General features: G+C 62.2%; 1 protein-coding gene across 1 annotated transcript in view; it reads right to left on the bottom strand.

The window, feature by feature from the left end:
* The window catches only part of TSNARE1 (t-SNARE domain containing 1), a 131,599-nt gene that overhangs the window by 2,053 nt on the left and 107,166 nt on the right, over positions 1-22,380 (bottom strand). The window contains 1 exon segment of the mRNA XM_036830978.1: positions 11,670-11,775. Within this exon segment, the coding sequence (XP_036686873.1) occupies positions 11,680-11,775 (96 nt within the window). The 3' untranslated portion in view covers positions 11,670-11,679.

The raw sequence follows: 22,380 nt of genomic DNA, 5'->3' as shown, positions 1-22,380 counted from the left end.
CGAGGGGCCTCTAGGAAGGGCACCAGCAGGGCCACCGTGTCTGGAGACAGGCTCTCAGGGCCTTGGGGCTGGAGAATGGCCGTCTTTCCAGGCTTTGCACAATCCTGCCCACCCTGCCCTGCTCCCACCCCCACTAGTCAGGGGCCTCTGTGCCCCCTTCCCTTTGCTAGGGACCCCCCCCCATGGCAGCCCCTCCCCCATGGCCTGCCTCCCAACCCTGTTTCTGTTTCTGCCCCGCGCGTTGTCCACCAACCCTCAGAGGACCCTCACCCGGGGCCACCTCTTCCCATCACTCCCCTCCTCTGCAGACCCTCCCCGCCCTGGGCCCTGTGTCCACCCACGGCCCCTGTGCTCCCAGGACACAGCCTCGGCCAGGTGGCCCTGGGTTCGAATCCTCGCCTTTCTCAGCTGTGTGTCCTGTGAGCCGCTAACTCCTCCGGCGGTTCCCATGCCTTTAAAACAGGCAGGTGTTTGCACGGGCCCTTTCGGGTTGACGTTTATTCTCCTCTCTGGCAGCGAGGATGCCCCGAGCAGCCCTGTGCCACACGCTGGCTGGACACACAGACTCCCAGGCGGGTGCGGTCAGTGAACCCGCACAGAGAAGGTGCCCAAAGAACAGGCCTGGGCAGTCTGGCTGGGGGGGAGGATCTGGGAGGGCGTGGCAGCCCATGACCTGTGGGGCCGCTGCCCGGGGCACTGAGAGTCGCACGGAGTGCCGCACGGGAGCTGGCCCCAGACAACAAATATCGACACGATGACGGTGGGGACTTCGCTGGGCTCTGAGCCCGGGAAGCACGGGGGTGTCCTCCCCAGTGGCTGACCAGGGACAGGGACGGCCTCTCCGCCTGGCCACAGGCGTGGAGCCTGGGCCCAGCACAGGCTGTGCTAGCCACAGGTGGGCCGTCGGGGGACACCCCGCTCTGTGCCCGCCCCCCGGGCCCTCCGTGCGGTGGGCACACGGCACCTCCTGTTCCTGCCCCGGCCCCACCTCCTCAGTCCCCCTGTCCTTGTGGTGGCCACCACCACAGGGGCCATGGGGCCTCACACCCCACCACCCCCGCCATGACTGTGCTCAGCTCCAAACACACTCAGGGGCTCACTGACAGTGGACTAATCTAGATCCATAACCCGCATTCACCACCTGCATTGACCCTGCCCTGCCCGCCTTCCCTACCTCGCCATCAACTTTATGCTGCAGACAAACACAGTGTGCCTACGCTGTGCTTTCTGATCTCTTAAAAAGAGGGTCAGGGCTGGTCTATAGACAGGATCAGCTTCAGAATCAGGCTTATCACATGACCAGGGCCAGGGCTCAGCGTGTGACCAAGGTCAGGGGTCAGCCTGTGACCAGGGTCAGGGCTCTGTGTGCGACCAGGGTCAAGGCTCAGAGTGTGACCAGGGTCAGGGCTCAGCCTGTGACCAGGCTGTGCTAGTGTCCACCCTGGACACCGCCCTTTGATTGTCTGGGGCTCCGACACCCCTGAGCTCCCTGGGATGTGCGGTGACAGTGAGAGGCCTTCGTGGGGTGCAGGCACCACACAGAGACTGGGCCTGTCTCACCAGGGTCCTGAGGGGAGTGGCGCCCATCCCTCAGGTCACATGTCATTTTCTCATCCACTCACCACACCGCCAATGGCACGCCCACTCCCTTGGTGACGGGCAGCCTCAGTTGCTAGGGGACCCAAGACCAGACCCCGCCAGACAGGCCCCGGGGCTGGCACACTGACCATTGCCTCCTGGACCGAGGCTGCGTGTGGGTTAGTCCTGCCCTGGGAGGGGGGCCCTGGGGCCAGCAAGGGCTCGGGGACCAGGCAGGGGAGTGCCCAGCACAGACATTGTCTGCGGGTTCTCCCTGGCGACACTCTCTGAATAGCTTATTAGAAATTAATATTTAATTCTCTTCTGTGGGTTTAGCTTAATTATTCAATTTATATTGCAATTACTGAGAAGCACCCGGAAGCAAAACTGCTTGCTTTGAGTAGGGAAACAGTCAGGGGGCGGGGTGGGTGGGTTCTTGCCAAGCACAGCTGGTGCTCAGAACTCGAGCTTGGTAGGCTTTGCCCCAGGGGCTCCCTCTGGCCTCCCCGAAGTCCTGGTTCTGCGTGAAGCCCTCTTTCCTCCTTCCAGGTGTCTGCCCTGCAGGTGGGGCCTGGAGCCTCGTCTGAGGGGGGTCCTTGAAGGCAGGACCCTGCCTGCTGCGTTCTGCATGGTTCTGGAAAAGCGGGAGGAGGAAAGTGGCCAGGGACTCACCTGCCTGGCTGAGCTCCGACTGGGGCCCCTGGAGGAGCCCCCCACGTCCACACAGCACTGTGTCGGGGAGGGACTGTCCCACCTCACGGGTCTGATACCAAAGCTCCACTGAGTCGGTGACATGTCCCCGTCCCCCAGGAGGAAACGGCAGGCGGGGACTCAGACCCAGGACCATCCCACCGCACAGACGAGGGCTCTCCCCTACACTCGGCCTCGGGCGGGGTGTCCTCCTGCCCTGCCACGGGGGGGCGGCTTGCACCCCCAGCTAAGCCCCGAGCTCCCTCCCTCCCTCATCTCCTGCTGTCTGTGTCCTGGGGAGGAGCAAAGGTCCGGGGCTGCGGGAGCCCATGCCTCCTGCTGCCTGGTGAGTGGGGGTCGCGGTGGACACGGGACTGGATGCCCGGGAGGGCGGACCCTGAGCCCCGAGGCCGAGGTGGGCATGCAGGTTGGGCCCGGCTTCGCGCTTCCCCCTGCCTTGGATGAGCCCCTCTGAGCCTCAGGTGACATCCGTCAGGTGCGCATGCCGGCCCCCACTCCTGTCCTGCTGTCACTGAGGGTCCAGGGCCCTGGGACAGCCCTGGGCTGCTGTGTGTCTTCCGTGGTCACTGCAGGGGCACTGTGACCCACCAGACAGTTGCTGACCCAGAGCCAGAAGTCACAGCACCAAATCTGAGGCCAATGCCAGCTGGGGAGTGGAGGGGGTGAAGGAGAGGTGGATGGCAAGGGCCGGGGGCTGCCCCAGGGACACAGAGGGCCACGGCCACCTCTCCGGGAGCTGGGCCCGCAGGAGGCTGGGAGGCTGATGCCTGGAGGCTGGGGTCTGAGCGACGTTACCGGGCCTGGGCTTCAGGAGTAAGAAGGGGACTCGAACCCCTGCTTCTGGGGTGTCTGTGGTAGGGGCAGGTCAGTGGCCAGTCTGAGGACAGTTCCTAGGAGAGGGGCAGGGGAGGGAGGAATGCACGTTTATTGTGCGCCAGCTGTGTGCACAGGGCACCTGTGGCCTCACCCAAGCCTTCCAAACACCCCAATAGGTCTTAGTGTCCCATGCCCACTGGGGAGGAATCGGGGCTCCACGCACGGCCTCCGCAGTGCCGCGAAGGGGGCTCCACCCGGGTCATCGGACTCCAGAGCCGCCCCACCAGCTCCAGGCTCCCACCCCCTCCACAGGTCTGCAGCAGGGAGCTGGCCGACCCAACCGCTGTGGCCCCTTGGGGACCTGGGGCAGCTGTTCCCTCTGCCATTCCAGGCTGGGTCTTGTAAGGCTCCATGCCCGCCCCGTCTCCCAGCCACTGGCAAACACCACCGCGTCCACCAGCCTCTTCCAAGCTTCTCACACGGGCAAGCTGCCTTCTGTGCTGGCCGCCAGCATTTTCACGCTTTTATTTTTTTCCACCTTTTTCCTGGTGCAGCCCAATTCCTACGGGCCGGCTGGGTCGGGGGGCCCCTCAAGTTGCCATCTGCCCAGCCATGGGGGGAGTGCCCGGGGCTGGGGCAACCACACGCAAAGGGAAGGGGCGCCCGCTGGGAGCGCTCGCCGCTCCTGACAAGTGGCCCCAGGAAGCCTCCGGAACGTGGCCACACAATCCAGCCGGGCCTGGCTCTTGCCTCAGCGCTCCACCCACGGTGACACTGTGCCTTTGCCTGGGCCCTGCCCTCGGCCCGGGGGACCTCCTTGCCTGACGGGGGAGCCCCTACCCGCCTCGCTCCAGAACCGCCTCCTCAAGGAAGCCCTCCCGGCAGAGCTGCCCCTCTCCCGGCTTCCACTCTGCTCCTGGCAGTTCAGCACCTCAAGGGCCTGCCTCTGCCCCGGCTGCGAGCTGCTCCAAGCGGTGCTGGGTCTGACTTCCGCCTGGGGCCGACCGGGCGGGGCCCGGGTGCTTCCCGCATCAGACAGGCGCCTCACTGGCCTCTGGGCTGCTCGCAGCTGTGCCTGCGTGTCCTGCCCGAGGTGCCAGGGAGGACACGCCACGGGCCTGCTGGCGAAGCGCCACGCGGGTACCTCAGAGAGAAAAAGCCAGCCGTGCCTCGTCTCCATACACGAGGGCAGGTTCGTGGTAACAGTAATACCACTGTGATAGCGATGGCGGCGGTGAGGAGACAGCCCCGTCGCGGAGGGCAGGGCTGCTGTGGGCCAGGCGCCCGGCAGGCCTTCGTCACCGATGCCACGGGGACTCCAAAGGCAGCGCTGATGGCCCCATTTCCTAGGCGAGGCGGCCAAGGCTCAGATCGGGGCCGTGATGAAGGCCACAGGCCCCTTCCACTCCCCCCTCTGCCCCCAGCCTGGCTCACCGGTCTCTGCCCATCTGCCCACTGACCCGGGGCTCTGGGAGGCGGGTGCTGCACCCCAGAGGGAGGCTTCCATGTGTAAACCCCTAGGGAGCCACACGACCTTCAGGGAGCCTCCCGGCACCCCCGGCAGGCATGCCTACAGGCTGGGGCAGGACAGGCGGGGCTGCCCAAAGTCACCAGATCCCAGGTGACCAGGCCCCTTGGACAGGCTCAGCATCGAGCAGCCATCTGAGCCGCCTGCACGAGCACAGCCCAGTAACGGCGCCACTGACCGCCCAGGCCACGTAGACTGTGCGCAGACCCCGCCCCGCCAGACCTCCGGGTCACACAGACCCAGCTGGGACCTGGCACCACAGTCCCGCTGTGTGGCCTTGGGCGGCCACTCAGCCTGCTTGGCAGCGTTCCCCTGGCAGTCCCAACCCAAGAAGGGTCACCCCTCTACACTGCCCCCTTCTGGGTGAGTCCCTTCATCTCTCTCCATGTCAGTTTTCTCATCTGGAAAATGGGGACATACCAGCACCTCCTTCATGGGGCCGTGGTGAGGATTAAGTGAGGTCCTCTGGTGTAAACTCCTACCGAGCGCCCGATGAATACACGTAAAATACACGCAAAATGCACGCATAGAACACAGCCGTCTCCTGCCCCGCCCGGATGACACGCTCGGGTCCTAACACTGCAGCCCCTGGGGAGGGGGAGCGGGCAGCTCAAGAGGGGGTTCTGTCCCTCCCTCCTGACCTCACACATGTGCACACACAGGCAGACGCACATGCAGACACATGCACACAGACACACACGCAGACACATACACGCAGATGCACACACACACACACACACACAGAGCTGCAGACGCACACATGCACAGAGAAGCCTGGAGATGAAGATCCCACCACTTGCTTCCCAAGTGGAAATCAATGGCTTTGAAGTCGATATTTCACGGCTTTCAGAAAACATTAAAAACTCGACTTGCTATGAGCCTCTATTGAGCCTCTTAAATTTTTGTGCCCATGAAAAATGCTTCATTGATTGTTGCCCAGACACTGTAATTTTCTATTTGCTGAGGCCCAGCCCTGCGACTCTAGCAGGGAGCCACCAAGGACAGCCCCACTTGCCCTGGGCCCCCTGCTCCCTCCCCCACCCCCTCCCCACGTCCTGAACCAGGCCTGGGGACCCAGAGAGCTCACGTCCCACAGAGACACACAGACAGGTCCGTGGTGAATGAAGCTCCACGTGGAAAGAGGTCCTGAGGGCGCAGGTGCTGCAATCGTGGGCGTCCAGGAGGACAGAGGAGTGGGGACGCCCCTCAGATCCCAAGGACTCGCCTCCTTCTACAGGTGCCCCCAGCTCCTTCCCTGCAGGAGCCACGGCCGAGACCTGGGCAATCCTGCTGCTGGCCAGCTGCACCAGTGTACAGGTGACCCGGCTCCCCCGCAGCCTGGCCCCGCTGCCCTCACACCCCTGAGGAATGGCAGCCGGGGACATGGCAGTGTCCTGGGCAGTGCCGGGCACTCAGAGTCACCATAACATCGTCTTTCTGACCAGGAACCGAGTCCCCGAAAGCCGAGCCTGACCCCAAACCTTCATCTACAGGAGCCGCACAAAGCGACCAGGCCTGGTGGTGCTTCTGGAGACAGCTGCCCTTTCCTAATTGGGAAGGGGGGTCCATAGAGCAATCAGGAGCTGAGCCAGGAGCTGGGCTTCATCAGGATGGGCACGCTGGCTTCCGCTGCTGTGCTGGCCCAGATGCTCACCAGGGCTGAGGAAGCCCAACCCTGACCACAGACTCGGTCTACACCCTGGTCACACTCTGAGCCCTGACCCTGGTCCCACTCTGAGCCCTGATCCTGGTCACACACTGAGCCCCGACCCTGGTCACACACTGAGCCCCGACCCTGGTTCCACTCTGAGCCCTGACCCTGGTCACACACTGAGCCCCGACCCTGGTCACACACTGAGCCCCGACCCTGGTCACACACTGAGCCCCGACCCTGGTCACACACTGAGCCCTGACCCTGGTCCCACTCTGAGCCCCGACCCTGGTCCCAGATGAGCCTTCATGCTGGCTGTACATTGAGTGCAGGGACCCCGGGTGAGCAAGGCTGCTGGGCGCCATCCTTCGTCACTCTGCTGAGCTCCCTGTCCTGACCTGCCCCTCAGGCCTCTGTGAGGACCAGGCAGAAGTGGGCTTGCAAACCTCGGCAGCTGGGAAGAGCTGGGCCCCGGCGGGGTCACAGCCCTGAGAGCCGGGCAGGGGTGCTCGGGCGCGGCCTGGATAGTGCGGGTGGGTGGGGATGTGAGGTGGGGCTGCACCTCCCCTTGGAGCTCCCTGGAGGGCACGGCCTCCCCGGACGCACAGCAACAGGCACGTGCGAGGCCCGTAGGCACAGGGAGCCTGAGCCCCTCCCTCAGGGACTGCTTTTCTCTGCAGAAATAACAACCCCCTGCATTTGAATAGAGCCTTTCCCTTCCTCAAAGTGCTGTTTATATTTAGCCATTTTCCGCCTTTGTCCTCAGAGCAACTCGGCAGCAGGGAAAGAGGCAGACGCTGCAGCCCCATTGCTCTGTGGAAACCGGGCCCAGAGCGGGTGGGCCTCCAGGTCCCACAGGCGCCCCTGCCGCCTGGCCCAGTGGCTGGTCAGTGGTCACAGAGAGCCCGGGGTTGTCCGGACAGGATCTCTTCCAGCTCGGCGGACACTCCACAGTTGAGGTGCCCCTATGTGGGCTCAGGGCTCCCCTGGTCCCACGGTGCCCAGAGACCCCCACGCACACAGACCCCCACCCAGACAGCCTGGGGTCTGGCTGTAGGAGCAGGAACTCCTGGCTTGTCCTGCCGGGCTCTGAGCTGCTAGGAGCTGGAGACCCCTCTTGCCCTCTGTGCCCATGGGCCACATAAGTGGCTACTGGCTGGCCGTGTGGCCTGGGCCTCAGCCTCGTCTTCTGTCTCCCCGGGGATGGGGCCATGGCTGGCAGCCCAGCCGCTCCGGCCAGGGGACTCACTGGAGGGGGATCAGCTGTCCCCACGGGTCTACATGAGCTGGCCGTGCGGCCCTGGCCCAAGAACGCCTCCTTGGGGTCCCTCTCGCACCGCAAGGGGTTCAGGGTACAGAGCTGCCCTGCCCTGGGGTGCAGTCAGATCTGATTGTGCAGCGGAGGGTGGGCCGGAGCAGAAAGCGGAGGGCTGCGTGGCCGCTACGGATCCCTAACCTCGGAGGAAAGGAGGGCGAGGGGGCTGTGGATCTGAAGGAGAGGAGAGGCAGCTGGAGAAATCGGGAAGCCCAGGCAGACCGGCCAGCCCCTCCCCCCGCTTCACCCACAGCGCTGGAAGGTGTCCCCACCCCAGGGCACAGGAGCACACGGAGACCCAGTCATCACAGCCCCTCACGCATGGGGGAGCCCGGGCTGGGATGCCACACGCCCTGCGTACGACCGTGGGCCTCAGTCTCCCCTGCAGGACAGTGCTGACGACGCCCATCCCGCAGGCCATGACAAGGACAACCCGAGTAACACGCGTGTCCCCCTCAGGCATCACACACACGGAGCTCTACCAGTGCCCTGGGGCTGCCGTCACAAATGACCGCCCCAGCTCTGGAGGCCAGAACCCAAAATCAAGGTGCCAGCAGGGCCATGGTCCCTCTGAGGCTCCGGGGGAGGGTCCCTCCTGCCTCTCCCAGCTCTGGTGGCGCCTCGTGTTCCCTGGCTGTGGCCTCATCTCTAGAGTCTCTGCCTCTGTCTCCACGTGGCCTCCTCCCATGTCTCTGTCCCTCCCCTTCTGACAAGGACACCAGTCATTTGATTCAGCACCCAACCTATTCCAGTCTGACCTCATCTTAACTAATGACATCTGCAAAGACTGTTCCAAATACACTCACATTCTGGGGTCCTGGGGGTTCGTCTGGGGGGACACAGATCAACCCAGTACAGTGGTCGTTGCCGTTACCATGGTCACTGTTGCTCCCACGATGGCTGGTTTTGGGCTCCTTGCACGGCCTGGTCAGCGCAGGCTGGGACGTGGGGATGGGTGGCCGGGGGGCGTGGCAGAGATGCATCTGCGTGTCTGCACACAGCCGTGCTTGGGCAGATGGGAACCCACCTGTTTGGAGGACTCGGTCGAGGAGGGAGGCCCCGGTGACACCCTCTGTGACAGGGTTCCTCCCAGGCCCCCACACCCAGAGCCCCTGCAGCCTCTGTACCCACTTAGCTCACTCATTGGGCTAAAGTGCACCTGCCTTGGAGACCTGGCAGGAGGAGCCGGGGGACATGTCACGGCTCCTGGGCCCTGGCTGGGGGCCGCCTGGGCTCGGGGTAAGACGACAGTCAATCCCGCACAGGAGAGCCACGGAACCTCACCCAGACGCCAGGCACCACAGCAGGCACACCTAAGTCCTACCCGCGATCCTGCCCGCTCCCACCCCCAAGAAGCTCTAAGCACCAGGAGTTCTCTTTGCAGGGCCAAGACTTCAGCAGCAGAACCTCCATGTGTCCTGCTTTACGTTCATGTCCAGAAGTCCTGAAGCAGAGGGTGGACAAGCTGACCAGGGACACGTGGGGGACCACGTAACACCTGGGTCACGTGCCGCATGCCTTTGGGGAGATCCAAGACCTTCTGAATCCAGGGCCCCAGGGATCCTGCCCATCTCAGGAGGTGGGGAGGACCCATCAAGGTCATGGGTGGGCAATGCCCACTCACAGTAGGCTGACAGTAAATGGGAGTCTCCCTTCCCCAGGCTCCACCTTCTGAAGTTCAGCGCAGACCAGAAGCTGGCTCCTCGGCCTCCTGGCGGCGCCCCAGCCCCACCTTGGGGACAGTGTCATCTAATCAGAAGCAGCCCAGCGAGGACAGGGCTCTGGACAGCATGGCAGCGGGGCTCCGCACCCCGACTTTGCATCTCAGCCTCACCAGGGCGGCTTCTTTCATGACAGGGGCCCCTTCTAGGAGAAGTCTGAAATCCAGGAGTCCCAGGGCTCAGGGAGTTCGGCTGGCTGTGTGGCATGCCCTCTGCGAGGGCTCCCGACTGCAGTGACTTCCGTGGGGCTGCAGCCCCTCGCCTTCTGACCCCCACCCCAGATGCCGTCACAGGCTATGGTGGGGATCACAGGGGACGGGGACGGGTACACCCAAGGGTGGCCACGGAGCTCAGTGGTTTGCCTGCTCTTCCCCAAGACCCTCGCCTGGCTCCTGCCATGCCCCAGAGCTGGGCCCAGGCACTGCATACTTGGATGCCCCAGAGCCGGGCCCAGACACTGGATACCCAGATGCCCAGAGCCGGGCCCAGGCGCTGGATACCCGGATGCCCAGAGCCGGGCCCAGGCGCTGGATACCCGGATGCCCAGAGCTGGGCCCAGGCGCTGCATACCCGGATGCCCAGAGCTGGGCCCAGGCGCTGGATACCCGGATGCCCAGAGCTGGGCCCAGGCGCTGGATACCCGGATGCCCAGAGCTGGGCCCAGGCGCTGCATACCCGGATGCCCCAGGGCTGGGCCCAGGCGCTGCATACCCGGATGCCCCAGAGCTGGGCCCAGGCGCGGCATACCCGGATGCCCAGAGCTGGGCCCAGGCGCTGCATACCCGGATGCCCAGAGCTGGGCCCAGGCGCTGCATACCCGGATGCCCAGAGCTGGGCCCAGGCGCTGGATACCCGGATGCCCAGAGCTGGGCCCAGGCGCTGGATACCCGGATGCCCAGAGCTGGGCCCAGGCGCTGCATACCCGGATGCCCCAGAGCTGGGCCCAGGCGCTGCATACCCGGATGCCCAGAGCTGGGCCCAGGCGCTGCATACCCGGATGCCCAGAGCTGGGCCCAGGCGCTGCATACCCTGATGCCCAGAGCTGGGCCCAGGCGCTGCATACCCGGATGCCCAGAGCTGGGCCCAGGCGCTGCATACCCGGATGCCCAGAGCTGGGCCCAGGCGCTGCATACCCGGATGCCCAGAGCTGGGCCCAGGCGCTGCATACCCGGATGCCCAGAGCTGGGCCCAGGCGCTGGATACCCTGATGCCCAGAGCTGGGCCCAGGCGCTGCATACCCGGATGCCCAGAGCTGGGCCCAGGTTCTGGATATCTGGATGCACAGAGGAGGCACACTGGACAAGATGAAGGCCGGCGCCCCAAGGCACCTGACCCTCCTCTGCCCCCTCCCTGAAGCCGGAAGTGTCCTCCTAAAGGGCCAGTGCATGAGCAGGTGGCCTGGGCATGGAAGCCAGCCTCCCAGATGCCCACGGTCAGCCCCCTGGACTCAGGGGCCCATCGCAGCAAGTGGCACCGACCCTGTTTGAGCAGCAGAACGAGGGTGGCCTCTGCCTGCCTCTCCAGGAGCCCTCACTCTGGGGGAGCTTAGAACCAGACCCTCCAGTCCCTGTCGGGCCCTCAGATGACGCAGCCCGGCCGGCATCCGTCTGCACTTCCAGAGAGACCCTGAGCAGAACCGCCCAGCTGAGCCACCGCCCAACTCCTGACCCACATAAACTGCAATAGTGCACGTCTGTTGCTGCTTTAGGCCCTGAATTTTAAGCTAATTGGTTACACGGCAGCAGGTAACCCAGACACCCGCTCAACACGCTGCGGGGCTCCGGCGGTCCATCAGGGCACCGCACATGTTCTGTCCCAGACCAGCCTGCTCCGGGTCCTGCCCAGAGCCCGTGCCCTGGAGGACCCCCACCCCATCCCATCCAGGTCTCAGCACCCCCTCTTCCCCAGGAGGCCGTGAAGCTCCCTGACGACTCTCCCCACAAGGGGCCGCTCCCTGCCGCTTCCCCGGACTCCCAGCACAGGCCCACCGCACGACCCAACACGCTCTGCTCACGACTGCCCCAGGGGACTTGCCAGCCATGACCTTCTGGAAGTCAGTGCCTACACAGAGGGGAGCTTCAGGAGAGCCTGCCCCAAGGCTGTGAGTCCCAGGAACACAGGGCTCCCCTCTGCCTTGTTCACCAGTGGTCACCAAGGCCCAGCCTGTGCCTGACACAGAGGAGGATGAACGGATGGATAAATGGATGGGTGGACGGATGGACGGATGGATGGAAAGATGGATCAAAAATGGGTAGATGGGTGGATGGATGGATGAATGGACTTATCAAGGATGGGTGGATGGGTAAGAGGAGGACAGATGGACGGTGTGGGGGCAGGTAGGGCACTCACCACAGTGGCATCACTTTCGGACGGAGGTGGCGACGATGAGGATGAGGACCAGCAGGATGGTGACTCCCGCCAACAGGAGGTAGCACTTGACCTTGCGTCTCTGCAGCTGCGGGAGAGAGAGAGTCGTTGTCGTGTCTTGCCCCCGCCCACCACCTCCCATCCTGGGGGACAGTGGGCCTGTGACTTGCAGGGGGCTGGGCCCACCCGGGGGCAGGGCCCATGCAGAACCTGCCCCTTGCAAGGGGCTCTGCCCTGAGCTGGCACATATTCATTCAAGATCTGCCCTGGGCTGGCCCTGGAGCCAGGCCCGCAGGGAAGGAGGCAGGAAGGCCAGTGGGATTCCCGCAGCTCCAGAGGCAGCCAGGCCTGGGGGCGGCTCCTGGTTTGCCGTCCTCGAGCCAGGATCTTAGCCTCATCCCTTCTTGGGACCTTGGATTCTCCTGAAAGCATAGGATGATGTCATGGGCTCCACAGGGACACTTGAAACCTTAATGAAGATGATGCAGGGAAAGTACATAGCCTGGGGGCTGGCAAATACCAGACATGAAGTCCTCACCAGATACTCTCCTTATTCCTGTACACTGTCGTGGTTATTATAAAGTTAACAACTTCTGGGCCCACCAGAAGGCCTCATGGATGAGAAGACACACAGATCTGGGCTGGGAAACTCATTAGGGAGGGTTGGGAGGCTTCATGAAGAAAGTGATGCCTCATCTAGGTCCTGGGCGGAGGGGGTGTGACTCCCCAGACAGGCCAGGAGGTGGGAGGTAAGGGACCAAGGGAGAGCCTGGGTAGAAAAGCGAGAGCTTAAAATAATCTGGTAGGTCACCAAGTGTCCGTGGGATGGGGAAGGGGAAGGGAGATGGGTAGGACAGGCCCGTAGATCACAGCGAGGTTTGGACAGCACCCCTGAGATAGCACAGTGAGGAATTGTAAGCAGGGGAGTGACATGTTCTAGAGAGTTAGTGAAGAGGCCACTTAGGAAGAAAATAGGAGGATGGATAGGAAAGGGGAGGAGAAACAGGAAGACCGATCCCTGGAAGGACAGGGGCCTAGTGCAGAAACGGGAGATCAGAGGGGACAGAGGCAAGACCAGGAGGGGAATCCTTAGAATCTGGCTGTGACGGGATATTGGAGAGAAGTGAAATAGGTCAAGAATGAGTCCCCAGGCAGCTCATCTGAGTCATTAGGTGGATGTTGAGGCTGGTCATTCTTTCATCCATTCATTATTCCACTCACTCATTCACCCACCTACTCGCCAATCCATACATCCATCCATCCCTCCATCCATCCATTCGCCCTTCTATCCACCCACTTTCTCAAGGGGGCTCTAGGCTCTAGAGTAGGGGTTGACAGTGGAGCATCTACTCAGCTGTGGGGAAGGGAAGAGACTAGCAGGGACAGGGTAGTGGGGGGCAGTTCCTGGAGTAGGTGGGACTGAACTCTGGTTGGGGAGGTCGGTGTCCTCCCAAAACAATGAGTTTTGGGGTGAGGACTGGGTCTAGGGAGGTGTCTCAGATCTGCTGGGCATGGGATGGATGACTGGCCCCCATCTCAGCTGCCTTGGTGTCTTTCCATTTTGGGAGGGACCCACACACCAGCCTGAAGACCAGCCCTCATCAGAACAGCCCTGCCTCCCAGGCCTGGGAACAAGTATTGTCGCTGTGTTCTGGGCCAGGATGCTGGTCTCAGAGAGGTTAAGTGACCTGCTCCAGTCTTCACAGATGGTGTGGGGCAGATCTGAGGTTCAGGCCTCTCTGCCCCTCTTCCCAGCTACTGTCACAAGTCACACTGCTGCACAGACATGCCAGCTGGGAGGGGCTGGGAGGGGCCAGAGTGAATCAGACACAGCCCTCAGGGAGCGCACAGCTTGGGGTGGGCAGGAGGCCAGAAACCCACAGCCCTCCTGGCAGGGAGAGGGCTCAGAGGGAAAGGTGCTCCGAGCCGGGGGCCCTGCAGGACCCTGGACAGCACCCATGCCCTCGGTCCCCGTGCGGCAGAACAGCCACTCCTTCCCGAAACCCTGTGATGAGCCCCGTGCCCTACTCGGGTTGCGTGGACTCAGACCCTCGCCCGGCGCTGGCAGGCGGGTCCTGTCGGCACACGTCTGCAGATGAGGCGATGGCTCAGAGAGCCTCCAGCTCATGAACGGCAAGCAGGGTTCGAGCCCGGCGCCCGGCCGCAGATCCTGTGCGTGGCACTCCACACCCCTCACAGAAGGGCCGACGCAGTCCAGCAAGGTGCGCCCTCAGGGTACTCAGCCCCCCAGCACACCCAGGCCCCCAGCGAGGACCGACGGGGACATCTGCGGGAATCTGGGTGCCCGTGAGGAACACAGCCGCGGGGTCAGGCAGGGCGGGCTTCCAACCCCGTCCTCGTGTCGCAGCCTGACCACGTGACCTGGGGCACATCACTGGCCTCTCAGCCTCCGGGTGGTCGCACTCGGCTCTCCCACCGGTGCGGTGCAGGCAGAGCCCAGTGACACGGCCAGCACTGGCTGAGTGCTCACCACCTGCCGGGGTTGGGGGGGAGCAGGGGGTGGGCCTGTGCCTGCCCAGCCCGGCCCAGATCAACCTTCCGGGGACCCTCAAGCTGGCCTCACACTGGACAGCGGCCGAGCGCCTGCTTGGGTGTGATCTGCACTAGGCCTGTCCCTCCCTGGTCCCCCCTCGTCCACCCTCCGCGCCCCACCCCACGCCCACCGGGTTGAACAGAGGAGGGGAGGGGAGGCAGGGAAGCTGGGAGCCGCAGCAGCCGAGGGACCTGGCTGGAGGGAGAGTGACCCCAAGAGAAGCGGGAGAGGTCACCTGAGGGGAAGGGGGGAGGCGCGTGACGTCCCAGGGCCCTCTGAGCCCACACCCAGCCTCCACCAAGCCCAGCCCCTTCCCGTGCCTCCTCTTCCCCCCAGCAAACCACGTGGGGCCTCTCCACCGACTTCAAGGGGAAGAGGCGGGCAGGCAATGACAGGCGGGGCCCAGGGGCCACCAGATGCTTGGGCGGAGACATATGGCAGAGGCAGAGGCAGGCTTTGATGCTGCGCTCTGCTCTGCGCCCCCGGTCCCCTCCTGGCACAGGGCAGAGCCCCCAGCCTCTGCTCAGCCCCCGCACCTGCAGCCTCGCCCACCGGGAGGGAGCTCCTGTGCAGAGGACCCAGCTCCTGCGGGGCTGGGCTGCCCGGAGCTGCGGGCCTCCTCCCAGCTCAGGGCCAGCAGCGGGGTGGGGGGTAGGGGGCAGCCCAGGTCCCTCAGCTGGAGGCCACATCTCGCTCCCCCAGGAGCAACCAGTGAGACGGGAGCCCCTCCCCGAGCTCTGGGGAGCAGGCGGCCGCCCTGAATACCACCTCGACCGAGGGGCTGACCTTTCCAGCTCCCGATGAAAGGGTATTGACCACATCCGTGACCCTGCAGGAAAGCGTGGAGGAGGCTTCCTAAGGGGGCAGGATGTGTTGTCCTGTTCATGTCGCTGCGCCTGATAAGGGAGAGGGTCTGGAAAGGCCCTCAAGGCGCTAGAGTGGGCACGGCTCATTTGCATGGAGCTCGGGCCATTTATAAAGGCGGGAGGGGCCCAGGGACCTGGGCAGGGGCTGCTGGATGGACGGTCGGGGCCTCGGACCCCATAAACCCCTACTCTCCAGGCTGGTGGGGGGCACCCTCGTCCACATCAAGCTCTCATGACCCCACACTGGGCTCCACCCTGGCCCCCTGCTGTGGAGGACACCAGGCCACAGACCTGGGACGTCCATTGTTACAGGCTGAACTGTGTTCCCCAAAAAGACATGCTGAAGTCTTAAACCCAGGACCTCAGAATGGGACCTTATTGGGAGATGGGGCCTTTACAGAGGCCATTGAGTTAAAGAGAGGTCATCTGACCGGCGTCCTTGTAAGAAGGGGAAATTTGCACACAGCTTCACGGGGAGAACACTCTGTGAACACGCGGACGGCCGTCCACAAGCCCAGGAGGGGCAGAGTCTCCCTCACAGCCTCAGAAGCAGCCAGCCGTGTCTTGGCTACTCTGAACAGAGCTGCAATGAACATAGGGGTGCACGTATCATCTCGAACCACGTTTTACTCCAGATATATGCCCAGGAGTGGGACTGTAAGATCATATGGTAGCCCTATTTTTAGTTTTTTTAAGGAATCTCCATACTGTTCTTCATAGTGGCTGTATCAATTTACATTCCCACCAACAGTGCAAGAGGGTTCCCTTTTCTCCACACCCTCTCCAGGATTTATTGTTTGTAGATTTTTTGATGATGGTCACTCTGACCAGTGGGAGGTGGTACCTCATTGTAGTTTTGATTTGCATTTCTCTAATAATTAGTGATGTTGAGCATTTTTCATGTGCCTCTTGGCCAACTGTATGTCTTCTTTGGAGAAATGTCTATTTAGGTCTTCTGCCCATTTTTTGATTGGGTTGTTCATTTTTTTGATATTGAGTCGCATGAGCTGTTTGTAAATTTTGGAGTTTAATCCCTTGTCGGTTACATGACTTGCAAATATTTTCTCCCATTCTGAGGGTTGTCTTTTTGTTTTGTTTATGGCTTCCTTTGCTGTGCAAAAGCTTTTGAGTTTAATTAGATCCCATTTGTTTATTTTTGTTTTTATTTCTATTACTCTAGGAGACGGATGGAAAAAGATATTGCTTCGATTTATGTCAAAGAGTGTTCTGCCTATGTTTTCCTCTGTTTACAACAGCCAAGACATGGAAGCAACCTAAATGCCCATTGACAGATGAATGAATAAAGAAGATGTCTTATATATATATACAATGGAATATTACTCAGCCACTAAGAAGAATGAAATAATGCCATTTTGCAGCAACATGGATAGACCTGGAGATTATCATACTAAGTGAAGTAAGTCAGACAGAGAAAGACAACATCATATGATATCGCTTATATATGGAATCTAAAAAAAATGGGGCTTCCCTGGTGGCGCAGTGGTTAAGAATCCCCCTGCCAATGCAGGGGACATGGGTTTGAGTCCTGGTCCAGGAAGGTCCCACATGCCGCGGAGCAACTAAGCCAGTACACCACAACTACTGAGCCTGCGCTCTAGATCCCGTGAGCCACAACTACTGAGCCCACATGCCACAACTACAAAAGCCCCCGTGCCTAGAGCCTGTGCTCTGCAACAAGAGAAGCCACCACAATGAGAAGCCCGCGCACCACACGAAGAGTGGCCCCCGCTCACTGCAGCTAAAGAAAGCCCTCGCGCAGCAACGAAGACCCAACACAGCCAAAAATAAATAAATAATTTTTTTTTAAACAATAAAAAATTTTAAAAAGATACAAACTTATTTACAAAACAGAAACAGACTCACAGATGTAGAGAATGAACTTCTAGTTACAAGGGGGAAGGGTGGAGGGGAGGGATAGATTGGGAGTTTAGGATTGACATGTATGCACTGCTATATTTAAAATAGATTACCAACAAGGACGTACTGTATAGCACAGGGAACTCTGCTCAATATTCTGTAATAACCTAAATGGGAAAAGAATTTGAAAAAGAATAGATACATGTAGATGTATAACTGAATCACTGCTGTACACTTGAAATTAACACAACATTGTTCATCAACTATATTCCAATATAAAATAAAAATTAAAAAAAGAAGACAAAAGAAAAGGCAGCCAGCCATGCCGACACCTAGATCTTGGACTTCTGGCCTCCAGAACCGTGAGACAATAAATGTCCACCATTTCAGCCACCCAGTCTGTGGTGTCGGTCACAGCAGCCTGAGCTGACTAACAGACCAGGCCCTGGTCCATCTCCTCCGCTGACCCTGGGGAGCAGCGATTCCCCTGGGTGCCAGGGCCCCTCTGACAAAGAGCTCATGGGTCCAGCGGAGTCCCGGGCCTCGTCCAGGCCAGCCCTGGGTGCCCCCCACGATAGCACAGCTGCGGCTCCACCTCAGCCCTGCTCATCCAATGCCCTCGCTGCCCTGGGTGCCCTCGGGCCCTGTTTCTGACCTCCCAGGAGCTGGGTGCAGGACGCGAGGGCCCAGAGACCAGTAGGGCTGAGGGTCCATCAAGGCCACCACGTCCTACAGTGGAGGAGGTGGCCTCACCAAGGATGCTGTCAGGGCTGCGGACGCCTCCGGAGGCGGTGAGCACCTGCGCTGGGCGTGTCCAGGCAGCAAGGACCACAGGTCACTGTCTGGGAGCCATGCTGGTGGATGGCCCAGAGTCCCCCAGCCCTCTGCCCAGGTCCTGCTCCCACAGGACCATCACGAGGGCCCCGGGGAACAGGCTCCACGCAGAGGCTCCCGAGACACAGAGCAGCCCCGCCCTGGGGGCTGCCCACCTCAGTCCCCGTGGAGAGGTGCTGGGCGCTACACACTGACCACCACCCTCAGGACAGCCCTGCGAGGGGCCCGAGTGCACCCATTTCACAGGCGCAAACACTGAGGCTTGGGAAGTGCAGCTCGCCCACAGCCCCTCAGTAGGGGTGTGGGGACAAAGCTGCTCAGGGACCACACAGAGGGAAAGAGCAGGAGAGGACACCGTGGGGACAGAGCGGGTGAAGCCAGTAGGGGGGCCTCAGCCTTGCCTCCCCAGCCAGGAGGGGGTCTCCTGCCTGCCTCCCGCCTCGCTCCCCACACTCCGGGTGCCCCAGCTGTCAGCCATCAGCTGATTAATCGCTCTTAAGCGGCAGATCCACACTGAAGGAGGCTGATGGGGGCTGGCGGTGGGGAGCCAATTAACCTGGATTACGCTCTTGATTGGGGCCCAATTAGTGTCAGCTGCATGGGGTCAGAAGCAGTCCTGGTGCAGTAATTGTTGAATTAATTCCCTGGCTGGGAAGAGCTGCACCTTCCCAGCCCCAGCACCGGACGCCGGCTGGCTTCCCGCCACTTCAGTGAGGCTGCGGCCTCCCCCTGGCCTGGCCTGGCCTGGCCTGGCCCACTCCCGCTGTGAGAAGGGGTGGCTACGTGATGGTTTGGAAAGGGGGCTTGCTCGGCACGTCCCAGCCCTGCAGGGCCTTCCCACATGTCCCTCCCTCTGCCTCTGCAGCTCTTCACTCAGAGAACTCCTCCTCACTCTTTAAAACCCAACTCCAGCATCACCGCCTCCAGGATGGCCTCCCAGGTGCTCCCTGGCTGCAACGGGAGCTGTCTCCGGGGTCCCTGGCCCTGCTTCCCTCTTCACCAAACTTGCCTCCTTCCCTCTACACCTGCTGAAGGTGACCATGACCCTCAGGAGGATTGCTGCCCTTAGCTCAAGCAGGACTTAGTGGAAGCAAGATGACCAAGAGGAGCGAACCAGCCATCCCAGCCAAGGGGTCCGGGGAGGGGCTCGGCAGACACGGCCCTCAGGCCCCCACAGGCTCGTGTCCACAGTGAGGAAGGGTGGACGCTGGCTGGTCAGTCCAATGCGCTCCCCCACGTGCTGCCCTCTGCCTGCTCCCCCTTCCCCTAAAATGAGGGTCCAGGGTGTGCACCGCGGCAAAGACAGCAAGTGCGAGGCACAGGGGCTGGAGGTTGTTGGAGGTGATCCTGGCTGAGCAGGGCAAGGAGGTGACCCCCGGGGCCTGCAGGGGCACGGCCACAGTGAGAAGCAGGACCCTGGCTCCCAGAATACCGGACAAGCAGGGCCTCTGAGGCAGGGGAGGGCAGGAGGACGCCGGCTTAAAGTGCCCAGACCCACCCCCAGGCTCCTCCCTGCCCCCGGGGACAAGGGCTGATCTCTGGAGGAATTCTCTGGGACCCCAGGCCCAGTGAGGGGAGCAGAAGCTGGGGGTCAGAGCAGGGCTCGGGGTAGAGTCAGCAGCGCCGGCCCTGAGCCCCGCAGGGAGAGCTTTCTCCAAAGGCCCAGCCGGCCCAGGGAAGCCGCCACCCCAGTAAAGCTCACAACGGCTCACACTTCTCGAAGCCTCTTCCAGCCAGCATGTTAGCGCCCCAGCCCTAAGTACACGCAGACATCAGGGACCCCAGATGTTGCAGGGTACCCATTGCAAAGGACAGAAAACAAAACAAACACAGAAACTCAAAGAAAGAGTCAGTGCAGGGCACAGAAGGAAACTTCCAACAAGTAACACAGTCCTGGGAGAGCCAGGAAAGCAGTGCCGGCAGAGCCCCCCGGGACGGTCCCCAGGGGAGGGGCCTGGGTGGTGGGTGTGAGAGGGCCCTCCAGGCCCCCAGCCCCTCCAGGCCCGCCCCCTACACCCGCCTGCTGCACCCCAAGATGGCGCCAGTGGAGTGGCCGAAGGAGAGGCCGCAGCCCCCCAGCCCTGCGCCGGGGAGGGGCCTGGGGGGAGTGGGGTGCGGAGGCCCCGGAGCAGCTCTGGGGTGGGACGTGCAGGCCCGGCGCTCCGCCCCCTCCCTGCCCCCTCTGGCCCCGCTGGTCGCCCGGCGGCACTGGGAGCCCGGGGAGAAGGGCCTGGACTGCCCTCGGCCAACTGCTCTAAGGCTCCTCGGCCATAGCAAGGTCGTGGCTACGGCAGGCAGGGAGTGACCTAGTGACGGCCATGGCTGCACAGTGCACGCTGCACGGGCCCACGCGCCCCCCAGACACACCAGAGGGGAAGCAACTCACCCACACCCGTGGCAGGACCTCAGCCTGTCCTGGCAGCCCCCCTCCCCGCCCCCTCTTCTTACCCATCGCCCCCCAGAGACGGGCCTGCGCCTGGCTCCTCTGTCACACCAGCCCCTCTGAGCTGTTTCGGGCAGTCAGCTCCCCTCTCTGAGCCCCAGTTTCCTCACGTGACAACTGGGGACAGTGACACCCCTCCCCATGGGTTCTCTGAAGGCGGATGCCCCTCCTGGACCCGGCACGGCTCATTTCTCTGTCCCTTCAGCCCCCAGTTCAAGGGCACCCCCGTCACGGGTGTCCCAGGCCAGCAGGGCCCGCATACAGTAGGTGCTCACTGAAGCGCGAGCCTCTTCCAGGGCCCAGGGCTGGAGGCCGGAGGCCCAACATGTGCTGAGCCATCAGGCCAGCCCTCTGGGCCCTTCTGGACTCGCTGTGCCGTGACGAGTGGGCCAGATGGGCTCGGGCCCTGGAATCCCCTGTCTCCAGCAGCTAGGGGCTCCGTGGGGGAGGACGGAGGGAGGGGCGGGGTGGGAGGGGTGAGGGCATTTGAGCATCAAGTGCCAGCTTGGGACTCAGTGGGACCAGCACCCGCTCTGCTCCCTACCCCGCCCCCGCTGCCACCATCTGCAGGGACCCTGGGGGCTGGTCCCTGAGGCCCCGGGGAGCAGGAAGCCCAGAGAAGGGCGGTGACTCGCCCAGGGGCTCCCAGCGAGGGGGACTCCCGGGGCCACGTGGTCCCTGTGTCCTGTCTTGGCCCCTCTCCCCACCAGCCCCTTCCCTCTGACCCTTGGGCACCCTCGTCCCCTCCTCAGAAGCTGTTGGGCTCCCACCCGCTTCCTCAGAAGCCGCTTCTCATACAAATGTATTCAGAATACATGACATTTCAGAAACATCTATTTGTATATATTTAGACTCCATTTCAAAAGAATTATTCAAAATCGGAGCCATTTGGATGGATGGGTGTGGAACGGATTGTTTCTTAAGTGTTAGCCTCAAAAATACCATGTTTTCTAAGTGGATTACAAATGCTGTAATTATTGAAATGGGCACATTCGACTGGGGGAAAATTTCAGAATTATGACTTGATTTAGGGATTCTGTGTCCTAAGACAGGGCCTCGGGGGCACCCACCCCGGGGCTGGAGCCCGAGGGCGGCTGAGAGCTCTCGGCTTGTCTGCCGCTCCGTCGGGAAGCTGAGGCCCCCTAGGCCGAGCCAGGTCCTGCACGGGCCGCAGGCCTGTCCCTCCAGGGCCTGAACTGTCCTTGTCCACTCTCCAGCTGGCTCAAGTCCTGACCAGAAGGCTGGGTCCAGTACCCCCCGGGGCCAGAGCCCCACCCCATGCCTGCCCCGCTCCTTGATTGGGACAGGCGAGCTGGTCTACCCTCCCCTCCCCGACCATGACTTCTGGTTGCAGGGCGTGGCTGGGCCAGACCTGGCACCCCACCCTGGGCAGTGTTGCCGGTGGGGACAGAGGAGGGCCGGGAGCCGGACCCCAGGCACTGGCTGTAAAATGGGCCCGGTGACCGCCCTCGGGGGTGCCCAGGGGCACAGTATCTGCCACATGCCCGACCCAAAGTGGGCTCCCTACTAGTCAGCAGCTCAAACAGAAGGTCTTGCTGGTGAGTTAAGCCCAGGCTGTGTCCTCCTGCCGGTGGCGGCCACGCTGCCGGTCAGCTCGGCTGAGATGCAAAGGCGGTTGAACCAAGCCAGCGGTCTGGGCCGGGCTCTTCCTGCCACACTGGGGGCGGGGCCCACTGGCGGGACCTCCTCCAGGTTCAAGGGCACTCAGTAACAGCTAGAAGGCTCCACATAGGCTCCCCGGCCCAGCAGTGCCAGCGGGGGCTACACAGGAAGTGATGGGCACTCACGGCCACACGGTCCCCGCAGCAAGGGTGAACCGGAGGTGCTCCGGAGGCCGCCCGCCAATCAGGCGCTGGTCGGTCAGGCGGGGCACAGCCAACAGCAGAGCCTCCTGGGCCCGGGGGGGGGCCCGAGGAGTGAAAGGCGAGGGCAGCCTCCCCACCGGCAACTCCCGTCTGTGTAATACATGCGCACACGTGTGTGCGTGACGATCCGATCACTGGAAGCGTCACGATTGTTATGTTGTCAGCAGTCTTTCCTTTGCAGGTGGGGTTATGGGGAACTTTCTGTTTGATTTTTGGTTTTGTGTTTTGGCTG

The sequence above is a fragment of the Balaenoptera musculus genome, chromosome 17 (assembly GCF_009873245.2).
Source record: "Balaenoptera musculus isolate JJ_BM4_2016_0621 chromosome 17, mBalMus1.pri.v3, whole genome shotgun sequence".
In the NCBI taxonomy this organism is placed as follows: domain Eukaryota; kingdom Metazoa; phylum Chordata; class Mammalia; order Artiodactyla; family Balaenopteridae; genus Balaenoptera; species Balaenoptera musculus.
This window is presented reverse-complemented; position numbering and strand designations above follow the sequence as displayed.